Raw genomic sequence first — 26,325 nt, 5'->3', positions numbered from 1 at the left:
ACCAGCCACACCAATCACACTGTACAACCTGTGATCTGAACCCAGTTAACAGTATGATAACAGCGGAGCCTCTGAAAGGATGGCTCACAACAATAATAACCCGATTTTTGTAACTATGTACAAGTAATGCAGATAATCCGCACTTGGGATGGGCGCCCAGCATCCACTACGGACTCCGAGAAATAGAATTATCGGTAAGTAAATTCTTATTTTCTCTATCGTCCTAGTGGATGCTGGGGTTCCTGAAAGGACCATGGGGATTATACCAAAGCTCCCAAACGGGCGGGAGAGTGCGGATGACTCTGCAGCACCGAATGAGAGAACTCCAGGTCCTCCTTAGCCAGGGTATCAAATTTGTAGGATTTTACAAACGTGTTTGCCCCTGACTAAATAGCCGCTCGGCAAAGTTGTAAAGCCGAGACCCCTCGGGCAGCCGCCCAAGATGAGCCCACCTTCCTTGTGGAATGGGCATTTACATATTTTGGCTGTGGCAGGCCTGCCACAGAATGTGCAAGCTGAATTGTATTACACATCCAACTAGCAAAAGTCTGCTTAAAAGCAAGAGCACCCAGTTTGTTGGGTGCATACAGGATAACAGCAAGTCAGTTTTCCTGACTCCAGCCGTCCTGGAACCTATATTTTCAGGGCCCTGACCACATCTAGCAACTTGGAGTCCTCCAAGTCCCTAGTAGGCGCAAGACACCCCAATAAGCTGGTTCAGGTGAAACACTGACACCACCTTAGGGAGAGAACTGGGGACGAGTCCGCAGCTCTGCCCTGTCCGAATGGACAAACAGATATGGGCTTTTTTGAGAAAAAAAACCACCAATTTGACACTCGCCTGGTCCAGGCCAGGTCCAAGAGCATGTTCACTTTTCATGTGAGATGCTTCAAATCCATAGATTTGACTGGTTTTAAACCAATGTGTTTTGAGGAATCCCAGAACTACGTTGAGATCCCACAGTGCCACTGGAGGCACAAAAGGGGGTTGTATATGCAATACTCCCTTGACAAACTTCTGGACTTCAGGAACTGAAGCCAATTCTTTCTGGAAGAAAAATCGACAGGGCCGAAATTTGAACCTTAATGGACCCCAATTTGAGGCCCATAGACACTCCTGTTTGCAAGAAATGCAGGAATCGACCGAGTTGAAATTTCTTCGTGGGGCCTTCCTGGCCTCACACCACGCAACATATTTTCGCCACATGTGGTGATAATGTTGTGCGGTCACCTCCTTTCTGGCTTTGACCAGGGTAGGAATGACCTCTTCCTGAATGCCTTTTCCCTTAGGATCCGGCGTTCCACCGCCATGCCGTCAAACGCAGCTGCGGTAAGTCTTGGAACAGACATGGTACTTGCTGAAACAAGTCCCTTCTTAGCGGCAGAGGCCATAAGTCCTCTGTGAGCATCTCTTGAAGTTCCGGGTACCAAGTCCTTCTTGGCCAATCCGGAGCCATGAGTATAGTTCTTACTCCTCTACGTCTTATAATTCTCAGTACCTTAGGTATGAAAAGCAGAGGATGGAACACATACACCGACTGGTACACCCACGGTGTTACCAGAACGTCCACAGCTATTGCCTGAGGGTCTCTTAACCTGGCGCAATACCTGTCCCGTTTTTTGTTCAGACGGGACGCCATCATGTCCACCTTTGGTAATTCCCAACGGTTTACAATTATGTGGAAAACTTCCCCATGAAGTTCCCACTCTGCCGGGTGGAGGTCGTGCCTACTGAGGAAGTCTGCTTCCCAGTTTCCATTCCCGGAATGAAACACTGCTGACAGTGCTATCACATGATTTTCCGCCCAGCGAAAAGTCCTTGCAGTTTTTGCCACTGCCCTCCTGCTTCTTGTGCCGCCCTGTCTATTTACGTGGGCGACTGCCGTGATGTTTTATCCCACTGGATCAATACCGGCTGACCTTGAAGCAGAGGTCTTGCTAAGCTTAGAGCATTATAATTTTACCCTTAGCTATATTTATGTGGAGAAAAATCTCCAGACTTGATCACACTCCCTGGAAATTTTTTCCTTGTGTGACTGCTCCCCAGCCTCTCGGGCTGGCCTCCGTGGTCACCAACATCCAAAACTGAATGCCGAATCTGCGGCCCTCTAGAAGATGAGCACTCTGTAACCACCACAGGAGAGACACCCTTGTCCTTGGATATAGGGTTATCCGCTGATGCATCTGAAGATGCGATCCGGACCATTTGTCCAGCAGATCCCACTGAAAAGTTCTTGCATGAAATCTGCCGACTGGAATTGCTTCGAAGGAAGTCACCATTTTTTTACCATGGCCCTTGTGCAATGATGCACTGATTTTAGGAGGTTCCTGACTAGCTCGGATAACTCCCTGGCTTTCTCTTCCGGGAGAAACACCTTTTTCTGGACTGTGTCCAGAATCATCCCTAAGCACAGGAGACTTGTTGTCGGGATCAGCTGCGATTTTGGAATATTTAGAATCCACCCGTGCTGTTGTAACAGTATCCGAGATAGTGCTACTCCGACCTCCAACTGTTCCCTGGACTATGCCCTTATCAGGAGATCGTCCAAGTAAGGGATAATTAAGACGCCTTTTCTTCGAAGAAGAACCATAATTTCGGCCATTACCTTGGTAAAGACCCGGGGTGCCGTAGACAATCCAAACGGCAGCGTCTGAAACTGATAGTGACAGTTCTGTACCACGAACCTGAGGTACCCTTAGTGATAAGAGCAAATTTGGGACATGGAGGTAAGCATCCCTGATGTCTCGGGACACCAGATAGTCCCCTTCTTCCCGGTTCGTTATCACTGCTCTGAGTGACTCCATCTTGATTTGAACCTTTGTAAGTATTCAAATTTTTTTAGATTTAGAATAGGTCTCACCTAGCCTTCTGGCTTCAGTACCACAATATAGTGTGGAATAATACCCCTTTTCTTGTTGTAGGAGGGGTAATTTAATTATCACCTGCTGGGAATACAGCTCGTGAATTTTTTCCCATACTGCCTCCTTGTCGGAGGGAGACCTTGGTAAAGCAGACTTCAGGAGCCTGCGCAGGGGAAACGTCTCGACATTCCAATCTGTACCCCTGGGATACTACTTGTAGGATCCAGGGGTCCTGTACGGTCTCAGCGTCATGCTGAGAGCTTGTCAGAAGCGGTGGAACGCTTCTGTTCCTGGGAATGGGCTGCCTGCTGCAGTCTTCTTCCCTTTCCTCTATCCCTGGGCAGATATGACTCTTATAGGGACGAAAGGACTGAAGCTGAAAAGACGGTGTCTTTTTCTGCAGAGATGTGACTTAGGGTAAAAACGGTGGATTTTCCAGCAGTTGCCGTGGCCACCAGGTCCGATGGACCGACCCCAAATAACTCCTCTTCCTTTATACGGCAATACACCTTTGTGCCGTTTGGAATCTGCATCACCTGACCACTGTCGTGTCCATAAACATCTTCTGGCAGATATGGACATCGCACTTACTCTTGATGCCAGAGTGCAAATATCCCTCTGTGCATCTCGCATATATAGAAATACATCCTTTAAATGCTCTATAGTCAATAAAATACTGTCCCTGTCAAGGGTATCAATATTTTTAGTCAGGGAATCCGACCAAGCCACCCCAGCTCTGCACATCCAGGCTGAGGCGATCGCTGGTCGCAGTATAACACCAGTATGTGTGTATATACTTTTTATGATATTTTTCCAGCCTCCTGTCAGCTGGCTCCTTGAGGACGGCCCTATCTATAGACGGTACCGCCACTTGTTCTGATAAGCGTGTGAGCGCCTTATCCACCCTAAGGGGTGTTTCCCAACGCGCCCTAACTTCTGGCGGGAAAGGGTATACCGCCCATATTTTCTATCGGGGGGAACCCACGCATCATCACACACTTCATTTAATTTATCTGATTCAGGAAAAACTACGGTAGTTTTTTCACATCCCACATAATACCCTCTTTTGTGGTACTTGTAGTATCAGAAATATGTAACACCTCCTTCATTGCCCTTAACGTGTGGCCCTAATAAGGAATACGTTTGTTTATTCACCGTCGACACTGGATTCAGTGTCCCTGTCTGTGTCTGTGTCGACCGACTAAAGTAAACGGGCGTTTTAAAACCCCTGACGGTGTTTTTGAGACGTCTGGACCGGTACTAATTGTTTGTCGGCCGTCTCATGTCGTCAACCGACCTTGGCGCGTGTTGACATTATCACGTAATTCCCTAAATAAGCCATCCATTCCGGTGTCGACTCCCTAGAGAGTGACATCACCATTACAGGCAATTGCTCCGCCTCCTCACCAACATCGTCCTCATACATGTCGACACACACGTACCGACACACAGCACACACACAGGGAATGCTCTGATAGAGGACAGGACCCACTAGCCCTTTGGAGAGACAGAGGGAGAGTTTGCCAGCACACACCAAAAACGCTATAATTATATAGGGACAACCTTATATAAGTGTTTTCCCTTATAGCATCTTTTTTATATATTTCTAACGCCAAATTAGTGCCCCCCCTCTCTGTTTTAACCCTGTTTCTGTAGTGCAGTGCAGGGGAGAGCCTGGGAGCCTTCCCTCCAGCCTTTCTGTGAGGGAAAATGGCGCTGTGTGCTGAGGAGATAGGCCCCGCCCCTTTTTCGGCGGCCTCGTCTCCCGCTCTTAACAGATTCTGGCAGGGGTTAAATATCTCCATATAGCCTCCGGAGGCTATATGTGAGGTATTTTTAGCCAAAATAGGTATTCATTTGCCTCCCAGCGCGCCCCCCTCCCAGCGCCCTGCACCCTCAGTGACTGCCGTGTGAAGTGTGCTGAGAGGAAAATGGCGCACAGCTGCAGTGCTGTGCGCTACCTTAAGAAGACTGAGGAGTCTTCTGCCGCCGATTCTGGACCTCTTCTCGTTTCAGCATCTGCAAGGGGGCCGGCGGCGAGGCTCCGGTGACCATCCAGGCTGTACCTGTGATCGTCCCTCTGGAGCTGATGTCCAGTAGCCAAGAAGCCAATCCATCCTGCACGCAGGTGAGTTCACTTCTTCTCCCCTAAGTCCCTCGTTGCAGTGATCCTGTTGCCAGCAGGACTCACTGTAAAATAAAAAACCTAAGCTAAACTCTCTAAGCAGCTCTTTAGGAGAGCCACCTAGATTGCACCCTTCTCGGCCGGGCACAAAAATCTAACTGAGGCTTGGAGGAGGGTCATAGGGGGAGGAGCCAGTGCACACCACCTGATCCTAAAGCTTTACTTTTTGTGCCCTGTCTCCTGCGGAGCCGCTATTCCCCATGGTCCTTTCAGGAACCCCAGCATCCACTAGGACGATAGAGAAAGTTATGTTACATAAAGAAACAATATGTCTATCACACCTAACCATGTTATTATTGATCGTACGGGCCTACTAAATGACTGCTTCCTCAGAACAAATCTTTACTTGGGACCACTGGTTTCTTCTTCATATTCTCGGACATTTCTCAATCCTACAAAGACCTCAACAACATGAGCCCACCACCACCTAACTTTTGTTTTCCAGGTTGAGTCTCCGATATCAGTTATTCTTAAACCAAAATATTCCAAAAAGCAAGTATTTTGAGCACTGACATGTCAGATGACACTGACATCATGTGATGGGTCAGATAGCATTCCCAAGACTGCCCCTCCTCATACTCGCACATATTACCCTGCTTCCTGACCCCGCCGAGCTCCCTTATGGCTGTCCGATGCTTGCCTGGCATCTCAACAGCACATACAAGCCAGTACCCCTGCAGTCTCCACGTGGCACTCACCGGCATCTTAGATCCCTACAGCAGTTAGGTGAGCTCTCTGGTACACCCCACCACCCTGACATGGGCCCTGGAAGTGCTACATCACTATAGTCAGCCAATTCTTCATAAGCAGCTGGCCCGCTCCTCCCACAGCTCCAGCCAGCATCTTGTGTAACCTGGCTGCAACACCCTTGTTAGGGTGGCCAATCCCGGGCCATTTTTTCAATCACAGGAATCGCCCACCTCACACAGCCCAGACAAGACCAGCTAACTCACAAACCTCCAGTCGGGTGTGTGGGTGGATGTACTTGCTGCAGACTGCGGTGGTGTGAGGTCCTACAGCTGGTGTCAAGCTGCACAGCGTGACCCCTGACATCATGATACGCTGCGCAGTGCACGGTCTGGGGGAAAGGGGAGCTGGGCATGGGAATCAGAGGAGTGTCTGAGCCTCCTGAGGAGGCTCAACGCTTGCTGCCTGGCATTGAAAAAACAAAGGGAGCTTCCAATCCCGAAATCGCCGGGATGGATTGAATCCCGGGCAATTTTTGGCCAAAATCCCAGGATCCCGATCCCGGAATTGGCCATCATAACTCTTCGTGGAGCAGACTCAAGACCTCCTTTGCATGCCTGTGGAGGTTCATATGCCAGAGTGCACAGTTATCTATACTGGTGAGGTCTCATCTTACCCTGTTTGCATCTTAAAAGGGATCAATATGAAAATATTCCAAAATACAGAAAAATCCTAAATGCTTCTGGGCCCAAGCATTTCAGACATGGGCGACTCAACCTGTATATGAAAGGCTAAGCATGAATTGGTTACAGTCGCTTTTAATGGTTCCAGTTTCCAGTTATAGAGATTATCATAAGTCAATGTGTGTGGGAGGGCTGTTTAATTTGAGAGGGAAAATATGACTTGAGAGGCAATATGAACTTAGCAAGCATATGAATACACTTAAGAATGGTTATGGTTTCTTCAATTTTCTTAAAATATGCTTTGCAGACAGCGTAGTGACAGATAAACAAAAAGAAGTACTTACACCTGCTTGATCTTTGATCGGAAACATTTTTGCTGGCTCTTAAGTTTTCTCTCCCTGAACTTTGCGGCTTACTCTGACTCAGATAGTGTTCACTGGACAGCCTGCTGCCATGTCTCCTGCCATTCACTACCATGTTCTTGGATTCGCCCAACCACTTCATGCCAACATTCAGCCTGGCCTAGTTGCATTTAGTCACTCTCTGATTAGGCCCTGACAAATAGGACAAATGGGTGTACCTGTAAACAATAAAACATTGTTAGAAGCTGACATAATAATTATATTTGCAGATTGGACAAATGATACACAGTCACAAATGCTGAGCATACAACAGTGGGAGTCTCTGTTGAAAATACAGCTGTGTACAGAGACCAATCTGGATGTACCCCAAGTATGGACACTTGGTGTTATAAAGGTATAGTGTAGTAGACTAAGGGGTTTATTTACTAAGCATCAAGTTCTAAAACCAGTCGCTTCAATTGTGTTTATGCCCGATATTGAAATGAGCAATGATTTTACTTGCAAAACACGACTATGGCATTGCCCTTTTAAATTTGGCCATAAACAAGATCAGTAGACCCCTAGGTTCAATTCCTTTCCATGAGATCTCCCGATTGTATTATACAAACAGCAAATAAAGCAAAATATTAGGCCTAGGTGCTGTTGCTGTAATAAAAAAAAGAATTTACTCACCGGTAATTCTATTTCTCGTAGTCCGTAGTGGATGCTGGGAACTCCGTAAGGACCATGGGGAATAGCGGGCTCCGAAGGAGACTGGGCACTCTAAGAAAGAATTAGGACTACCTGGTGTGCACTGGCTCCTCCCTCTATGCCCCTCCTCCAGACCTCAGTTAGGGAAACTGTGCCCGGAAGAGCTGACACAACAAGGAAGGGATTTGGAATCCCGGGTAAGACTCATACCAGCCACACCAATCACACCGTACAACTCGTGATACTATATCCAGTTAACAGTATGAACAACAACTGAGCCTCACGAACAGATGGCTCATAACAATAACCCTTTAGTTAGGCAATAACTATATACAAGTATTGCAGACAATCCGCACTTGGGATGGGCGCCCAGCATCCACTACGGACTACGAGAAATAGAATTACCGGTGAGTAAATTCTTATTTTCTCTGACGTCCTAGTGGATGCTGGGAACTCCGTAAGGACCATGGGGATTATACCAAAGCTCCCAAACGGGCGGGAGAGTGCGGATGACTCTGCAGCACCGAATGAGCAAACTCAAGGTCCTCCTCAGCCAGGGTATCAAACTTGTAGAATTTTGCAAATGTGTTTGAACCCGACCAAGTAGCAGCTCGGCAAAGTTGTAAAGCCGAGACCCCTAGGGCAGCCGCCCAAGAAGAGCCCACTTTCCTCGTGGAATGGGCTTTTACAGATTTAGGATGCGGCAGTCCAGCCGCAGAATGTGCAAGTTGAATCGTGCTACAGATCCAGCGAGCAATAGTCTGCTTAGAAGCAGGAGCACCCAGCTTGTTGGGTGCATACAGGAGAAATAGCGAGTCAGTTTTCCTGACTCCAGCCGTCCTGGAAACATATATTTTCAGGGCCCTGACTACGTCCAGTAACTTGGAATCCTCCAAGTCCAGAGTAGCCGCAGGCACCACAATAGGTTGGTTCACATGAAAAGCTGAAACCACCTTAGGAAGGAATTGGGAACGAGTCCTCAATTCCGCCCTATCCATATGAAAAATCAGATAAGGGCTTTTACATGACAAAGCCGCCAATTCTGATACACGCCTGGCCGACGCCAAGGCCAACAGCATGACCACTTTCCACGTGAGGTATTTTAGCTCCACGGTTTTAAGTGGCTCAAACCAATGCGACTTTAGGAAATCCAACACCACGTTGAGATCCCACGGTGCCACTGGAGGCACAAAAGGGGGCTGAATATGCAGCACTCCTTTAACAAAAGTCTGAACTTCAGGCAGTGAAGCCAGTTCTTTTTGGAAGAAAATCGACAGAGCCGAGATCTGGACCTTAATGGAACCCAATTTTAGGCCCATAGTCACTCCTGACTGTAGGAAGTGCAGAAATCGACCGAGCTGAAATTCCTCCGTTGGGGCCCTTCCTGGCCTCACACCAAGCAACATATTTTCGCCATATGCGGTGATAATGTCTTACGGTCACATCTTTCCTAGCTTTAATCAGCGTAGGAATGACTTCCTCCGGAATGCCCTTTTCTTTTAGGATCCGGTGTTCAACCGCCATGCCGTCAAACGCAGCCGCGGTAAGTCTTGGAACAGACAGGGCCCCTGCTGCAGCAGGTCCTGTCTGAGCGGCAGGGGCCATGGGTCCTCTGAGATCATTTCTTGAAGTTCTGGGTACCAAGCTCTTCTTGGCCAATCCAGGACCACAAGTATAGTTCTTACTCCTCTCCTTCTTATTATTCTCAGTACCTTGGGTATGAGAGGCAGAGGAGGGAACACATAAACCGACTGGTACACCCACGGTGTCACTAGAGCGTCCACAGCTATCGCCTGAGGGTCCCTTGACCTGGCGCAATATCTTTTTAGCATTTTGTTGAGGCGGGACGCCATCATGTCCACCTGTGGCCTTTCCCAACGGTGTACAATCATTTGGAAGACTTCTGGATGAAGTCCCCACTCTCCCGGGTGGAGGTCGTGCCTGCTGAGGAAGTCTGCTTCCCAGTTGTCCACTCCCGGAATGAACACTGCTGACAGTGCTAACACATGATTTTCCGCCCATCGGAGAATCCTTGTGGCTTCTGCCATCGCCATCCTGCTTCTTGTGCCGCCCTGACGGTTTACATGGGCGACCGCCGTGATGTTGTCTGACTGGATCAGCACCGGCTGGTGTTGAAGCAGGGGTCTTGCCTGACTTAGGGCATTGTAAATGTCCCTTAGTTCCAGAATATTTATGTGTAGGGAAGTCTCCTGACTCGTCCATAGTCCTTGGAAGTTTCTTCCCTGTGTGACTGCCCCCCAACCTCGAAGGCTGGCATCCGTGGTCACCAGGACCCAGTCCTGTATGCCGAATCTGCGGCCCTCTAGAAGATGAGCACTCTGCAGCCACCACAACAGCGACACCCTGGTCCTTGGAGACAGGGTTATCAGCCGATGCATCTGAAGATGCGATCCGGACCACTTGTCCAACAGATCCCACTGAAAGATCCTTGCATGGAACCTTCCAAATGGAATTGCTTCGTAAGAAGCTACCATCTTTCCCAGGACTCGTGTGCAGTGGTGCACCGACACCTGTTTTGGTTTTAGGAGGTCTCTGACTAGAGATGACAACTCCTTGGCCTTCTCCTCCGGGAGAAACACCTTTTTCTGTTCTGTGTCCAGAACCATCCCCAGGAACAGTAGACGCGTTGTAGGAACTAGCTGCGACTTTGGAATATTCAGGATCCAGCCGTGCTGTTGTAGCACTTCCCGAGCTAGTGCTACTCCGATCAACAACTGTTCCCTGAACCTCGCCTTTATAAGGAGATCGTCCAAGTACGGGATAATTATAACTCCCTTTTTTCGAAGGAGTATCATCATTTCGGCCATTACCTTGGTAAATACCCTCGGTGCCGTGGACAGACCAAACGGCAACGTCTGGAATTGGTAATGACAGTCCTGTACCACAAATCTGAGGTACTCCTGGTGAGGAGGGTAAATGGGGACATGCAGGTAAGCATCCTTGATGTCCAGTGATACCATGTAATCCCCTTCGTCCAGGCTTGCAATAACCGCCCTGAGCGATTCCATTTTGAACTTGAACCTTCTTATATAAAAGTGTTCAAGGATTTCAAATTTAAAATGGGTCTCACCGAACCGTCCGGTTTCGGTACCACAAACATTGTGGAATAGTAACCCCGTCCCTGTTGAAGGAGGGGTACTTTGGTTATCACCTGCTGGGAGTACAGCTTGTGAATCGCCTCCAGCACCGCCTCCCTGTCTGGGGGAGTAGTTGGCAAGGCTGATTTGAGCAAACGGCGAGGGGGAGACGTCTCAAATTCCAGCTTGTACCCCTGAGATACCACTTGTAGAATCCAGGGATCCACCCGTGAGCGAACCCACTGGTCATTGAAGTTCCGGAGACGGGCCCCCACCGCACCTGGCTCCACCTGTGGAGCCCCAGCGTCATGCGGTGGACTTAGAGGAAGCGGGAGAGGACTTTTGTTCCTGGGAACTTGCTGTTTGGTGCAGCTTTTTCCCCCTACCTCTGCCTCTGGGCAGAAAGGACGCGCCTTTAACCCCCTTGCCTTTCTGGGGCCGAAAGGACTGTACCTGATAATACGGTGCTTTCTTTGGCTGTGAGGGAACATGGGGTAAAAAATGTCGACTTCCCAGCCGTCGCTGTGGAAACGAGGACCGAGAGACCATCCCCAAACAATTCCTCACCCTTGTAAGGCAAAACCTCCATGTGCCTTTTAGAATCCGCATCACCTGTCCACTGCCGAGTCCATAATACTCTCCTGGCAGAAATGGACATTGCATTTATTCTAGATGCCAGTTGGCAAATATCCCTCTGTGCATCTCTCATGTATAAGACTACGTCTTTAATATGCTCTACAGTTAGCAATATAGTGTCCCTGTCAAGGGTATCAATGTTATCAGACAGGGAATCTGACCACGCAGCTGCAGCACTGCACATCCATGCTGAAGCAATAGCCGGTCTCAGTATAATACCTGAGTGTGCATATACAGACTTCAGGATAGCCTCCGGCTTTCTATCCGCAGGCTCCTTTAAAGCGGCCGTATCCGGAGACGGTAGTGCCACCTTCTTTGACAAGCGTGTGAGCGCTTTATCCACCCTAGGGGATGTCTCCCAACGTATCCTATCCTCTGGCGGGAAAGGGTACGCCCTTAGTAACTTTTTGGAAATTACCAGTTTCTTATCGGGGGAAACCCACGCTTCATCACACACTTCATTTAACTCTTCAGAAGGGGGAAAAACCACAGGTTGCTTTTTCTCCCCAAACATAATACCCTTTTTTACCAGGGTTAATGTCAGAAATGTGCAACACACTTTTCATTGCCGTAATCATGTAACGGATGGCCCTATTGGAATGTACACTAGTCTCATCGTCGTCGACACTGGAGTCAGTATCCGTGTCGACATCTGTGTTTGCCATCTGAGGTAGCGGGCGTTTTTGAGCCCCTGATGGCCTTTGAGACGCCTGGGCAGGTGCGGGCTGAGAAGCCGGCTGTCCCACAGCTGTTACGTCATTCAGCCTTTTATGTAAGGAGTTGACACTGTCGGTTAATACCTTCCACCTATCCATCCACTCTGGTGTCGGCCCCACAGGGGGCGACATCACATTTATCGGCACCTGCTCCGCCTCCACATAAGCCTCCTCATCAAACATGTCGACACAGCCGTACCGACACTCCGCACACACACAGGGAATGCTCTGACTGAGGACAGGACCCCACAAAGTCCTTTGGGGAGACAGAGAGAGAGTATGCCAGCACACACCACAGCGCTGTAAATCACAGGGATGTACACTATAATGAGTGATTTTACCCTATAGCAGATATATATATATATATATATATATATATATATATATTTTAGTATTTGCGCCTAAATTTAGTGCCCCCCCTCTCTTTTTTATCCTAATGTGCCTGGAAACTGCAGGGGAGAGCCTGGGGAGCGTCCTTCCAGCGGAGCTGTGAGAGGAAATGGCGCCAGTGTGCTGAGGGAGATAGCCCCGCCCCCTTCACGGCGGACTTCTCACGCTTTTTTATGGATATATGGCAGGGGATTTTACACATATATAGTCTTAATGACTATATTATGTGTATTTTTGCCAATGTAAGGTAATCTTATTGCAGCCCAGGGCGCCCCCCCCCAGCGCCCTGCACCCATCAGTGACCGGAGTGTGAGGTGTGCATGGGGAGCAATGGCACACAGCTGCAGTGCTGTGCGCTACCTTAATGAAGACCGGAGTCTTCAGCCGCCGATTTCCTGGACGTTCTTCTTGCTTCTGGCTCTGCAAGGGGCACGGCGGCGCGGCTCCGGGACCGGACAGCCGAGGCTGGGCCTGTGTTCGATCCCTCTGGAGCTAATGGTGTCCAGTAGCCTAGAAGCCCAAGCTAGCTGCAAGCAGGTATGTTCGCTTCTCTCCCCTAAGACCCTCGTAGCAGTGAGTCTGTTGCCAGCAGATCTCACTGAAAATAAAAAACCTAAATATACTTTCTTTTCTAGAAGCTCAGGAGAGCCCCTAGTGTGCATCCAGCTCGAGCCGGGCACAGATTCATTCTGAGGTCTGGAGGAGGGGCATAGAGGGAGGAGCCAGTGCACACCAGGTAGTCCTAATTCTTTCTTAGAGTGCCCAGTCTCCTTCGGAGCCCGCTATTCCCCATGGTCCTTACGGAGTTCCCAGCATCCACTAGGACGTCAGAGAAATAAGTAATTCCTGTGTGAATTAAGATTAGCATTAAAGCATTTCAAATTGGCAGGATGGAGTTTATGTGAACGCAGATTGCTCTGACAGGCTCCATTTCTAGGACTTAACATTCTAATACTCAAATGGTGTACTATGGTAACCAGCATAAATCCAACAGGCTCAGGGGCTTATTTACAAAGCGTCTGGTTGTAAAATCCAGCACTACGTATCATGTTTATACACAATATTTAAAAGGGCAAATGCTTTTACTAGCAAGACATCAAAAAAAGCATTTAAATATTAGTCATGAACACGATCAGAAGTGCCGGGTTTTAAACTCCTCAGAATATTAATATATATTTCTTCGGTTTCTTCCACCAGTGCCATCACTGGCTATGTAGATATCCTTTATTTCATTGAACTAAAATAACCAAGTAGATTTTACTGAACCCTGAAGAATGACCATTTACCGTTCTAGTTAAATCACAAATGCAGCAAAATGGGAGGTAATCAGGAATACAGAAAACCGTATTTTGGGACAGTATGGTAGTTCCACGGGAATGCTGCTATATATGCTGGGAGCCACAAATATGCATAATATCCCCACCAGTATCAACATTCCTATAAAAGCATTAAAAGAGCATGTGTGTTAATTAGGTGTTTGTATAGCAAAATATGTTCAAAAAGTAATATCATCTGCTATCTATGGGGCTTTCAGGGAAGTGGACACTATAAAAATTATCCAAAGACATAAAGCTGGGAACGGATAAAAGTGACCCACCATGAAGATTTCTACCCATCAGCATCCGGCTTTCATTTACAGCTGTTTTGAATCTCTCCAGCTTGGAGAAGCACTAGGAGGTGATTGGCTTATGTCAATGGTATCCGGACTCCAGGTCGACACCAAAAAGGTTGACACACCTTAGGTCGACACACCTTAGGTCAACGTGGACAACAGGTCGACATGAGCTTTTCAAATTTTTTTTTCGATTTTGTAAACTTTTTCATACTTTACGATCAAACAAACTAAGGTGGTTCAGAAGTGGGATAAAGACCAAATGATTCTTTAAGGTAGGGATTTGGAAAAAATAAGAATTTACTTACCGATAATTCTATTTCTCATAGTCCGTAGTGGATGCTGGGCTTCCGTAAGGACCATGGGGAATAGCGGCTCCGCAGGAGACTGGGCACAAAAAGTAAAAGCTTTAGACTAGCTGGTGTGCACTGGCTCCTCCCCCTATGACCCTCCTCCAAGCCTCAGTTAGGATACTGTGCCCGGACGAACGTACATAATAAGGAAGGATTTTGAATCCCGGGTAAGACTCATACCAGCCACACCAATCACACCGTACAACCTGTGATCTGAACCCAGTTAACAGTATGATAAACGTAGGAGCCTCTGAAAAGATGGCTCACAACAATAAACAACCCGATTTTTTGTGTAACAATAACTATATACAAGTATTGCAGACAATCCGCACTTGGGATGGGCGCCCAGCATCCACTACGGACTATGAGAAATAGAATTATCGGTAAGTAAATTCTTATTTTCTCTGACGTCCTAGTGGATGCTGGGACTTCCGTAAGGACCATGGGGATTATACCAAAGCTCCCAAACGGGCGGGAGAGTGCGGATGACTCTGCAGCACCGAATGAGAGAACTCCAGGTCCTCCTCAGCCAGGGTATCGAATTTGTAAAATTTTGCAAACGTGTTTGCCCCTGACCAAGTAGCTGCTCGGCAAAGTTGTAAAGCCGAGACCCCTCGGGCAGCCGCCCAAGATGAGCCCACCTTCCTTGTGGAATGGGCTTTTACAGATTTTGGCTGTGGCAGTCCTGCCACAGAATGTGCAAGCTGAATTGTACTACAAATCCAACGAGCAATCGTCTGCTTAGAAGCAGGAGCACCCAGCTTGTTGGGTGCATACAGGATAAACAGCGAGTCAGATTTTCTGACTCCAGCCGTCCTGGAAACATATATTTTCAGGGCCCTGACTACGTCCAACAACTTGGAGTCCTCCAAGTCCCTAGTAGCCGCAGGCACCACAATAGGTTGGTTTATGTGAAACGCTGAAACCACCTTAGGGAGAAATTGAGGACGAGTCCTCAATTCTGCCCTGTCTGAATGAAAAATTAGGTAAGGGCTTTTATATGACAAAGCCGCCATTTCTGAGACACGCCTGGCTGACGCCAGAGCTAACAGCATGACCACCTTCCATGTGAGATATTTCAATTCCACAGTGGTGAGTGGTTCAAACCAATGTGATTTTAGGAACCCTAAAACTACATTGAGATCCCAAGGTGCCACTGGTGGCACAAAAGGAGGTTGTATATGCAGTACCCCCTTGACAAACGTCTGAACTTCAGGCAATGAAGCCAGTTCTTTCTGGAAGAAGATCGACAGGGCCGAAATTTGAACCTTAATGGATCCTAATTTTAGGCCCATAGACAGTCCTGCTTGCAGGAAATGCAGGAAACGACCCAGTTGAAATTTCTCTGTGGGGGCCTTCTTAGCCTCACACCAGGAAACATTTTCGCCAAATGCGGTGATAATGTTTCGCAGTTACATCCTTCCTGGCTTTGATCAGGGTAGGGATGACTTCATCTGGAATGCCTTTTTCCATCAGGATCCGGCATTCAACCGCCATGCCGTCAAACGCAGCCGCGGTAAGTCTTGGAACAGACAAGGACCCTGCTGGAGCAGGTCCTTTCTTAGAGGTAGAGGCCACGGGTCCTCCGTGAGCATCTCTTGCAGTTCCGGGTACCAAGTTCTTCTTGGCCAATCCGGAGCCACGAGTATAGTCTTCACTCCTCTCCTTCTTCTCAGTACTTTTGGAATGAGAGGCAGAGGAGGGAACACATACACCGACTGGTACACCCACGGTGTTACCAGAGCGTCCACCGCTATTGCCTGAGGGTCCCTTGACCTGGCGCAATATCTGTCCAGTTTTTTGTTGAGACGGGACGCCATTATGTCCACCTTTGGTTTTTCCCAACGGTTTACAATCACTTGAAAGACTTCTGGGTGAAGTCCCCACTCCCCCGGGTGGAGGTCGTGTCTGCTGAGGAAGTCTGCTTCCCAGTTGTCCACTCCCGGAATGAACACTGCTGACAGTGCCACCACATGATTTTCCGCCCAGCGAAGAATCCTTGCAGCTTCTGCCATTGCCCTCCTGCTTCTTGTGCCGCCCTGTCTGTTGACGTGGGCGACTGCCGTGATGTTGTCCGATTGGATCAATACCGACTGACCCTGAAGCAGAGGCCTTGCTTGACTTAGGGCATTGTAAATGGCCCTTAGTTCCAGGATATTTATGTGAAGAGACGTTTCCATGCTTGACCACAAGCCCTGGAAATTTCTTCCCTGTGTGACTGCTCCCCAGCCTCTCAGGCTGGCATCGGTGGTCACCAGCATCCAATCCTGAATGCCGAATCTGCGTCCCTCTAGAAGATGAGCACTCTGTAACCACCACAGGATAGACACCCTTGTCCTTGGAGATAGGGTTATCCGCTGATGCATCTGAAGATGCGATCCGGACCATTTGTCCAGCAGATCCCACTGGAACGTTCTTGCATGGAATCTTCCGAATGGAATCGCTTCGTAAGAAGCCACCATTTTTCCCAGGACTCTCGTGCATTGATGCACTGACACTTGGCCTGGTTTTAGGAGTTTCCTGACTAGCTCGGATAACTCCCTGGCCTTCTCCTCCGGGAGAAACACCTTTTTCTGGACTGTGTCCAGAATCATCCCCAGGAACAGTAGACGTGTTGTTGGAATCAGCTGTGATTTTGGGATATTTAGGATCCACCCGTGCTGACGTAGCACTACCTGAGATAGTGCTACTCCGACCTCTAACTGTTCCCTGGACCTTGCCCTTATCAGGAGATCGTCCAAGTAAGGGATAATTAAGACGCCTTTTCTTCGAAGAAGAATCATTATTTCGGCCATTACCTTGGTAAAGACCCGTGGTGCCGTGGACAATCCCAACGGCAGCGTCTGAAACTGATAATGACAGTTTTGTACCACAAACCTGAGGTACCCTTGGTGAGAAGGGTAGATTGGGACATGGAGATAAGCATCTTTGATGTCCAGAGACACCATATAGTCCCCTTCTTCCAGGTTCGCTATCACTGCTCTGAGTGACTCCATCTTGAATTTGAACCTTTTTATATAAGTGTTCAAGGATTTTAGATTTAAAATTGGTCTCACCGAGCCGTCCGGCTTCGGTACCACAAACAGCGTGGAATAATACCCCTTTCCCTGTTGTAGGAGGGGTACCTTGATTATCACCTGCTGGGAATACAGCTTGTGAATAGCTTCCACTACCGCCTCCCTGTCGGAGGGAGACGTTGGTAGAGCAGACTTCAGGAACCGGCGAGGGGGAGACGTCTCGAATTCCAATTTGTACCCCTGTGATACTACCTGCAGGATCCAGGGGTCCACTTGCGAGTGAGCCCACTGCGCGCTGAAATTCTTGAGACGGCCCCCCACCGTGCCTGAGTCCGCTTGTAAGGCCCCAGCGTCATGCTGAAGACTTGGCAGAAGCGGGGGAGGGCTTCTGCTCCTGGAAAGAGGCTGCCTGGTGCAGTCTTTTTCCCCTTCCTCTGCCCCGGGGCAGAAATGAGTGGCCTTTTGCCCGCTTGCCCTTATGGGGACGAAAGGACTGAGCCTGAAAAGACGGTGTCTTTTTCTGCTGAGAGGTGACCTGGGGTAAAAAGGTGGATTTTCCAGCCGTTGCTGTGGCCACCAGGTCCGATAGACCGACCCCAAATAACTCCTCCCCTTTATACGGCAATACTTCCATATGTCGTTTGGAATCCGCATCACCTGACCACTGTCGCGTCCATAACGCTCTTCTGGCAGAAATGGACATCGCACTCACTCTTGATGCCAGGGTGCAAATATCCCTCTGTGCATCTCGCATATATAGTAATGCATCCTTTAAATGCTCTATAGTTAATAATATACTGTCCCTATCCAGGGTATCAATATTTTCAGTCAGGGAATCCGACCAAGCCACTCCAGCACTGCACATCCAGGCTGAGGCGATTGCTGGTCGCAGTATAACACCAGTATGTGTGTATATACCTTTTAGGATATTTTCCAGCCTTCTATCAGCTGGTTCCTTAAGGGCGGCCGTATCGGGAGACGGTAACGCCACTTGTTTTGATAAGCGTGTGAGCGCCTTATCTACCCTAGGGGGTGTTTCCCAACGCGCCCTAACCTCTGGCGGGAAAGGGTATAGTGCCAATAATTTATTAGAAATCAGCAGTTTTTTATCGGGGGAAAACCACGCTTTATCACACACCTCATTTAATTCATCTGATTCAGGAAAAACTACTGGTAGTTTTTTCACACCCCACATAATACCCTTTTTTGTGGTACTTGTAGTGTCAGAAATATTCAATGCCTCCTTCATTGCCGTGATCATATAACGTGTGGCCCTACTGGACATTACGTTTGTCTCCTCACCGTCGACACTGGATTCAGTATCCGTGTCTGGGTCTGTGTCGACCATCTGAGGTAACGGGCGTTTTAGCGCCCCCGACGGTGTCTGAGACGCCTGAACAGGCACTAATTGATTTGCCGGCTGTCTCATGTCGTCAACAGTTTTTTGCAAAGTGCTGACACTGTCACGTAATTCTTTAAATACGACCATCCAGTCAGGTGTCGACTCCCTAGGGGGTGACATCACTAACACAGGCAATTGCTCTGCTTCCACATCATTTTCCTCCTCATACATGTCGACACAATCGTACCGACACCCAGCACACACACAGGGAATGCTCTGAAAGAGGACAGGACCCCACGAGCCCTTTGGGGAGACAGAGGGAGAGTTTGCCAGCACACACCAGAGCGCTATATATATACAGGGATAACCTTATGTAAGTGTTACTCCCTTTATAGCTGCTGTTTTATATTAGCTGCCAATAGTGCCCCGCCTCTCTTGTTTTACCCTGATTCTGTAGCAGGACTGCAGGGGAGAGTCTGGGAGCCTTCCTTCCAGCGGAACTGTGAGGGAAAATGGCGCTTGTGTGCTGAGGAGATAGGCTCCGCCCCCTTCACGGCGGCCTTTTCTCCCGCTTTTTTTAGGAAAACTGGCAGGGGTGAAATGCATCCATATAGCCCAGGAGCTATATGTGATGTATTTCTTTAGCCATATAAGGTTTAAACATGTTTTATTGCGTCTCAGGGCGCTCCCCCCCAGCGCCCTGCACCCTCAGTGACCGGAGTGTGAAGTGTGCTGAGAGCAATGGCGCACAGCTGCAGTGCTGTGCGCTACCTTATCTGAAGACAGGAACGTCTTCTGCCGCCGATTTCTCCGGACCTCTTCGCTCTTCTGGCTCTGTAAGGGGGCCGGCGGCGCGGCTCCGGGACCCATCCAGGCTGAACCTGTGATCGTCCCTCTGGAGCTAATGTCCAGTAGCCAAGAAGCCCAATCCACTCTGCACGCAGGTGAGTTCGCTTCTTCTCCCCTTAGTCCCACGATGCAGTGAGCCTGTTGCCAGCAGGACTCACTGAAAATAAAAAACCTATTTAACTTTTACTTCTAAGCAGCTCAGGAGAGCCACCTAGCATGCACCCTTCTCGTTCGGGCACAAAAATCTAACTGAGGCTTGGAGGAGGGTCATAGGGGGAGGAGCCAGTGCACACCAGCTAGTCTAAAGCTTTTACTTTTTGTGCCCAGTCTCCTGCGGAGCCGCTATTCCCCATGGTCCTTACGGAAGCCCAGCATCCACTAGGACGTCAGAGAAAGTAGCATTTAAACACAAACTTTTTTTATGGGTGTGTGATGCACAAAAATAAGAATTTACTTACCGATAATTCTATTTCTCGGAGTCCGTAGTGGATGCTGGGGTTCCTGAAAGGACCATGGGGAATAGCGGCTCCGCAGGAGACAGGGCACAAAAAGTAAAGCTTTAGGATCAGGTGGTGTGCACTGGCTCCTCCCCCTATGACCCTCCTCCAAGCCTCAGTTAGGATACTGTGCCCGGACGAGCGTACACAATAAGGAAGGATTTATGAATCCCGGGTAAGACTCATACCAGCCACACCAATCACACTGTACAACCTGTGATCTGAACCCAGTTAACAGTATGATAACAGCGGAGCCTCTGAAAGACGGCTCACAACAATAATAACCCGATTTTTGTAACTATGTACAAGTATTGCAGATAATCCGCACTTGGGATGGGCGCCCAGCATCCACTACGGACTCCGAGAAATAGAATTATCGGTAAGTAAATTCTTATTTTCTCTATCGTCCTAGTGGATGCTGGGGTTCCTGAAAGGACCATGGGGATTATACCAAAGCTCCCAAACGGGCGGGAGAGTGCGGATGACTCTGCAGCACCGAATGAGAGAACTCCAGGTCCTCCTTAGCCAGGTTATCAAATTTGTAGGATTTTACAAACGTGTTTGCCCCTGACTAAATAGCCGCTCGGCAAAGTTGTAAAGCCGAGACCCCTCGGGCAGCCGCCCAAGATGAGCCCACCTTCCTTGTGGAATGGGCATTTACATATTTTGGCTGTGGCAGGCCTGCCACAGAATGTGCAAGCTGAATTGTATTACACATCCAACTAGCAAAAGTCTGCTTAGAAGCAAGAGCACCCAGTTTGTTGGGTGCATACAGGATAACAGCAAGTCAGTTTTCCTGACTCCAGCCGTCCTGGAACCTATATTTTCAGGGCCCTGACCACATCTAGCAACTTGGAGTCCTCCAAGTCCCTAGTAGGCGCAAGACACCACAATAAGCTGGTTCAGGTGAAACACTGACACCACCTTAGGGAGAGAACTGGGGACGAGTCCGCAGCTCTGCCCTGTCCGAATGGACAAACAGATATGGGCTTTTTTGAGAAAAAAAAAAACACCAATTTGACACTCGCCTGGTCCAGGCCAGGTCCAAGAGCATGTTCACTTTTCATGTGAGATGCTTCAAATCCACAGATTTGACTGGTTTTAAACCAATGTGTTTTGAGGAATCCCAGAACTACGTTGAGATCCCACAGTGCCACTGGAGGCACAAAAGGGGGTTGTATATGCAATACTCCCTTGACAAACTTCTGGACTTCAGGAACTGAAGCCAATTCTTTCTGGAAGAAAAATCGACAGGGCCGAAATTTGAACCTTAATGGACCCCAATTTGAGGCCCATAGACACTCCTGTTTGCAGGAAATGCAGGAATCGACCGAGTTGAAATTTCTTCATGGGGCCTTCCTGGCCTCACACCACGCAACATATTTTCGCCACATGTGGTGATAATATTGTGCGGTCACCTCCTTTCTGGCTTTGACCAGGGTAGGAATGACCTCTTCCTGAATGCCTTTTCCCTTAGGATCCGGCGTTCCACCGCCATGCCGTCAAACGCAGCTGCGGTAAGTCTTGGAACAGACATGGTACTTGCTGAAACAAGTCCCTTCTTAGCGGCAGAGGCCATAAGTCCTCTGTGAGCATCTCTTGAAGTTCCGGGTACCAAGTCCTTCTTGGCCAATCCGGAGCCATGAGTACAGTTCTTACTCCTCTACGTCTTATAATTCTCAGTACCTTAGGTATGAAAAGCAGAGGATGGAACACATACACCGACTGGTACACCCACGGTGTTACCAGAACGTCCACAGCTATTGCCTGAGGGTCTCTTAACCTGGCGCAATACCTGTCCCGTTTTTTGTTCAGACGGGACGCCATCATGTCCACCTTTGGTAATTCCCAACGGTTTACAATCATGTGGAAAACTTCCCCATGAAGTTCCCACTCTGCCGGGTGGAGGTCGTGCCTACTGAGGAAGTCTGCTTCCCAGTTTCCATTCCCGGAATGAAACACTGCTGACAGTGCTATCACATGATTTTCCGCCCAGCGAAAAGTCCTTGCAGTTTTTGCCACTGCCCTCCTGCTTCTTGTGCCGCCCTGTCTATTTACGTGGGCGACTGCCGTGATGTTTTATCCCACTGGATCAATACCGGCTGACCTTGAAGCAGAGGTCTTGCTAAGCTTAGAGCATTATAAATTTACCCTTAGCTATATTTATGTGGAGAAAAGTCTCCAGACTTGATCACACTCCCTGGAAATTTTTTCCTTGTGTGACTGCTCCCCAGCCTCTCGGGCTGGCCTCCGTGGTCACCAACATCCAAAACTGAATGCCGAATCTGCGGCCCTCTAGAAGATGAGCACTCTGTAACCACCACAGGAGAGACACCCTTGTCCTTGGATATAGGGTTATCCGCTGATGCATCTGAAGATGCGATCCGGACCATTTGTCCAGCAGATCCCACTGAAAAGTTCTTGCATGAAATCTGCCGACTGGAATTGCTTCGAAGGAAGTCACCATTTTTTTACCATGGCCCTTGTGCAATGATGCACTGATTTTAGGAGGTTCCTGACTAGCTCGGATAACTCCCTGGCTTTCTCTTCCGGGAGAAACACCTTTTTCTGGACTGTGTCCAGAATCATCCCTAAGCACAGGAGACTTGTTGTCGGGATCAGCTGCGATTTTGGAATATTTAGAATCCACCCCTGCTGTTGTAACAGTATCCGAGATAGTGCTACTCCGACCTCCAACTGTTCCCTGGACTTTGCCCTTATCAGGAGATCGTCCAAGTAAGGGATAATTAAGACGCCTTTTCTTCGAAGAAGAACCATCATTTCGGCCATTACCTTGGTAAAGACCCGGGGTGCCGTGGACAATCCAAACGGCAGCGTCTGAAACGGATAGTGACAGTTCTGTACCACGAACCTGAGGTACCCTTAGTGATAAGGGCAAATTTGGGACATGGAGGTAAGCATCCCTGATGTCTCGGGACACCATATAGTCCCCTTCTTCCCGGTTCGTTATCACTGCTCTGAGTGACTCCATCTTGATTTGAACCTTTGTAAGTGTTCAAATTTTTTTAGATTTAGAATAGGTCTCACCTAGCCTTCTGGCTTCAGTACCACAATATAGTGTGGAATAATACCCCTTTTCTTGTTGTAGGAGGGGTAATTTAATTATCACCTGCTGGGAATACAGCTCGTGAATTGTTTCCCATACTGCCTCCTTGTCGGAGGGAGACCTTGGTAAAGCAGACTTCAGGAGCCTGCGCAGGGGAAACGTCTCGACATTCCAATCTGTACCCCTGGGATACTACTTGTAGGATCCAGGGGTCCTGTACGGTCTCAGCGTCATGCTGAGAGCTTGTCAGAAGCGGTGGAACGCTTCTGTTCCTGGGAATGGGCTGCCTGCTGCAGTCTTCTTCCCTTTCCTCTATCCCTGGGCAGATATGACTCTTATAGGGACGAAAGGACTGAAGCTGAAAAGACGGTGTCTTTTTCTGCAGAGATGTGACTTAGGGTAAAAAACGGTGGATTTTCCAGCAGTTGCCGTGGCCACCAGGTCCGATGGACCGACCCCAAATAACTCCTCTTCCTTTATACGGCAATACACCTTTGTGCCGTTTGGAATCTGCATCACCTGACCACTGTCGTGTCCATAAACATCTTCTGGCAGATATGGACATCGCACTTACTCTTGATGCCAGAGTGCAAATATCCCTCTGTGCATCTCGCATATATAGAAATGCATCCTTTAAATGCTCTATAGTCAATAAAATACTGTCCCTGTCAAGGGTATCAATATTTTTAGTCAGGGAATCCGACCAAGCCACCCCAGCTCTGCACATCCAGGCTGAGGCGATCACTGGTCGCAGTATAACACCAGTATGTGTGTATATACTTTTTATGATATTTTCCAGCCTCCTGTCAGCTGGCTCCTTGAGGACGGCCCTATCTATAGACGGTACCGCCACTTGTTCTGATAAGCGTGTGAGCGCCTTATCCACCCTAAGGGGTGTTTCCCAACGCGCCCTAACTTCTGGCGGGAAAGGGTATACCGCCCATATTTTCTATCGGGGGGAACCCACGCATCATCACACACTTCATTTAATTTATCTGATTCAGGAAAAACTACGGTAGTTTTTTCACATCCCACATAATACCCTCTTTTGTGGTACTTGTAGTATCAGAAATATGTAACACCTCCTTCATTGCCCTTAACGTGTGGCCCTAATAAGGAATACGTTTGTTTATTCACCGTCGACACTGGATTCAGTGTCCCTGTCTGTGTCTGTGTCGACCGACTAAAGTAAACGGGCGTTTTAAAACTCCTGACGGTGTTTTTGAGACGTCTGGACCGGTACTAATTGTTTGTCGGCCGTCTCATGTCGTCAACCGACCTTGCCGCGTGTTGACATTATCACGTAATTCCCTAAATAAGCCATCCATTCCGGTGTCGACTCCCTAGAGAGTGACATCACCATTACAGGCAATTGCTCCGCCTCCTCACCAACATCGTCCTCATACATGTCGACACACACGTACCGACACACAGCACACACACAGGGAATGCTCTGATAGAGGACAGGACCTACTAGCCCTTTGGAGAGACAGAGGGAGAGTTTGCCAGCACACACCAAAAACGCTATAATTATATAGGGACAACCTTATATAAGTGTTTTCCCTTATAGCATCTTTTTTATATATTTCTAACGCCAAATTAGTGCCCCCCCTCTCTGTTTTAACCCTGTTTCTGTAGTGCAGTGCAGGGGAGAGCCTGGGAGCCTTCCCTCCAGCCTTTCTGTGAGGGAAAATGGCGCTGTGTGCTGAGGAGATAGGCCCCGCCCCTTTTTCGGCGGCCTCGTCTCCCGCTCTTAACGGATTCTGGCAGGGGTTAAATATCTCCATATAGCCCCCGGAGGCTATATGTGAGGTATTTTTAGCCAAAAATAGGTTTTCATTGCCTCCCAGGGCGCCCCCCTTCCAGCGCCCTGCACCCTCAGTGACTGCCGTGTGAAGTGTGCTGAGAGGAAATGGCGCACAGCTGCAGTGCTGTGCGCTACCTTAAGAAGACTGAGGAGTCTTCATGCCGCCGATTCTGGACCTTCTTCTTGTTTCAGCATCTGCAAGGGGGCCGGCGGCGAGGCTCCGGTGACCATCCAGGCTGTACCTGTGATCGTCCCTCTGGAGCTAATGTCCAGTAGCCAAAGAAGCCAATCCATCCTGCACGCAGGTGAGTTCACTTCTTCTCCCCTAAGTCCCTCGTTGCAGTGATCCTGTTGCCAGCAGGACTCACTGTAAAATAAAAAACCTAAGCTAAACTTTTCTAAGCAGCTCTTTAGGAGAGCCACCTAGATTGCACCCTTCTCGGCCGGGCACAAAAATCTAACTGAGGCTTGGAGGAGGGTCATAGGGGGAGGAGCCAGTGCACACCACCTGATCCTAAAGCTTTACTTTTTGTGCCCTGTCTCCTGCGGAGCCGCTATTCCCCATGGTCCTTTCAGGAACCCCAGCATCCACTAGGACGATAGAGAAAAGTGGAGAATACCGGGCAAATGGGCATGTTATGCCTGTTACAATTCATGAGGAGCATGTAATGCTAGAGTCCAGTGGTTTCCAATCTTTTTTGAACCAAGGCACCCTAGAATATCAGAAAGTTTTTCACGGCACCCTATACCAAAAGTTATGGAGAAATTCAGACAAAAAAATAAAATTAAGCAAGTTGTGCTTATATGTCATCCTTAGGTTCAGTTATGCGGTGAGGGACAAGATTTGCCTCTTTGTCCACATATTTTATGACTGGAAACCACAAGCTCTGGTTTTACCTATTAGACTAATTATACATAATTTCAAAATAATTTGAAGTGGTCCTGGACCACCAATGCAGGGCACCCCTGCAAGTGCCCCAAGGCACCACAGAACCCAGTTTGGGAACCAGTGCCATAGTCTTTTGTACGACCGGCACCTGAGGTCACATATAAATTACACTTAGCAAATGTCCTACTTCGTATTTATGGAGACAGCTAGTAAATTTATATATATTTATTTTTTTATTTTTTTATTATAAAATGTTAGTGTTGATAAACAATGAAATGGGAATTACAAAACAGCCCAATGGATACACCTTTGAAAACAATTAGTTTGGTAGAGGAGACTAAAATACTCAGAAACATTTGCAGTCGGAACATTCCTTTATAATTAGAAATGATAATATTGAAAGTTGTTTGCCTTATATTTGCAGGTGAACAGCAGTTAGAGGCTTAGTTTGTCCATGCTACAAGGAAAAGGCATCATTGAAGTATGGAGCTGGGGATTTCTAAATACAAACCGATGCTGACAAATGAAAAATATACCTCCATATAAATAAATGTAGAATTCACTTGAACCTTAAATGATATAT

At 48.3% G+C, this 26,325-nt stretch overlaps 1 protein-coding gene and 1 long non-coding RNA gene across 7 annotated transcripts in view; one reads left to right on the top strand and one right to left on the bottom strand.

The window, feature by feature from the left end:
* LOC134969243 (uncharacterized) overlaps window positions 1–26,310 on the top strand; it is a 125,578-nt gene extending 99,268 nt beyond the window's left edge. Inside the window, exons 2-3 of the long non-coding RNA XR_010189440.1 lie at window positions 7,049–7,173; window positions 26,167–26,310. This is a non-coding gene — a long non-coding RNA (uncharacterized LOC134969243). The remainder of the gene's footprint in view (window positions 1–7,048; window positions 7,174–26,166) is intronic.
* KMT5B (lysine methyltransferase 5B) overlaps window positions 1–26,325 on the bottom strand; it is a 164,789-nt gene that overhangs the window by 135,030 nt on the left and 3,434 nt on the right. For all 6 annotated transcript variants that reach the window (XM_063945059.1, XM_063945057.1, XM_063945061.1 and 3 more), the window contains one exon: window positions 6,762–6,997. In XM_063945059.1, the coding sequence (XP_063801129.1) occupies window positions 6,762–6,921 (160 nt within the window). In that variant the 5' untranslated portion in view covers window positions 6,922–6,997. The remainder of the gene's footprint in view (window positions 1–6,761; window positions 6,998–26,325) is intronic.

This window comes from Pseudophryne corroboree, chromosome 11 (genome assembly GCF_028390025.1).
Source record: "Pseudophryne corroboree isolate aPseCor3 chromosome 11, aPseCor3.hap2, whole genome shotgun sequence".
Taxonomy (NCBI): Eukaryota; Metazoa; Chordata; class Amphibia; order Anura; family Myobatrachidae; genus Pseudophryne; species Pseudophryne corroboree.
The sequence above is the reverse complement of the archived record's forward strand: the minus strand, read 5'-3'. Positions and strand labels throughout refer to the sequence as shown.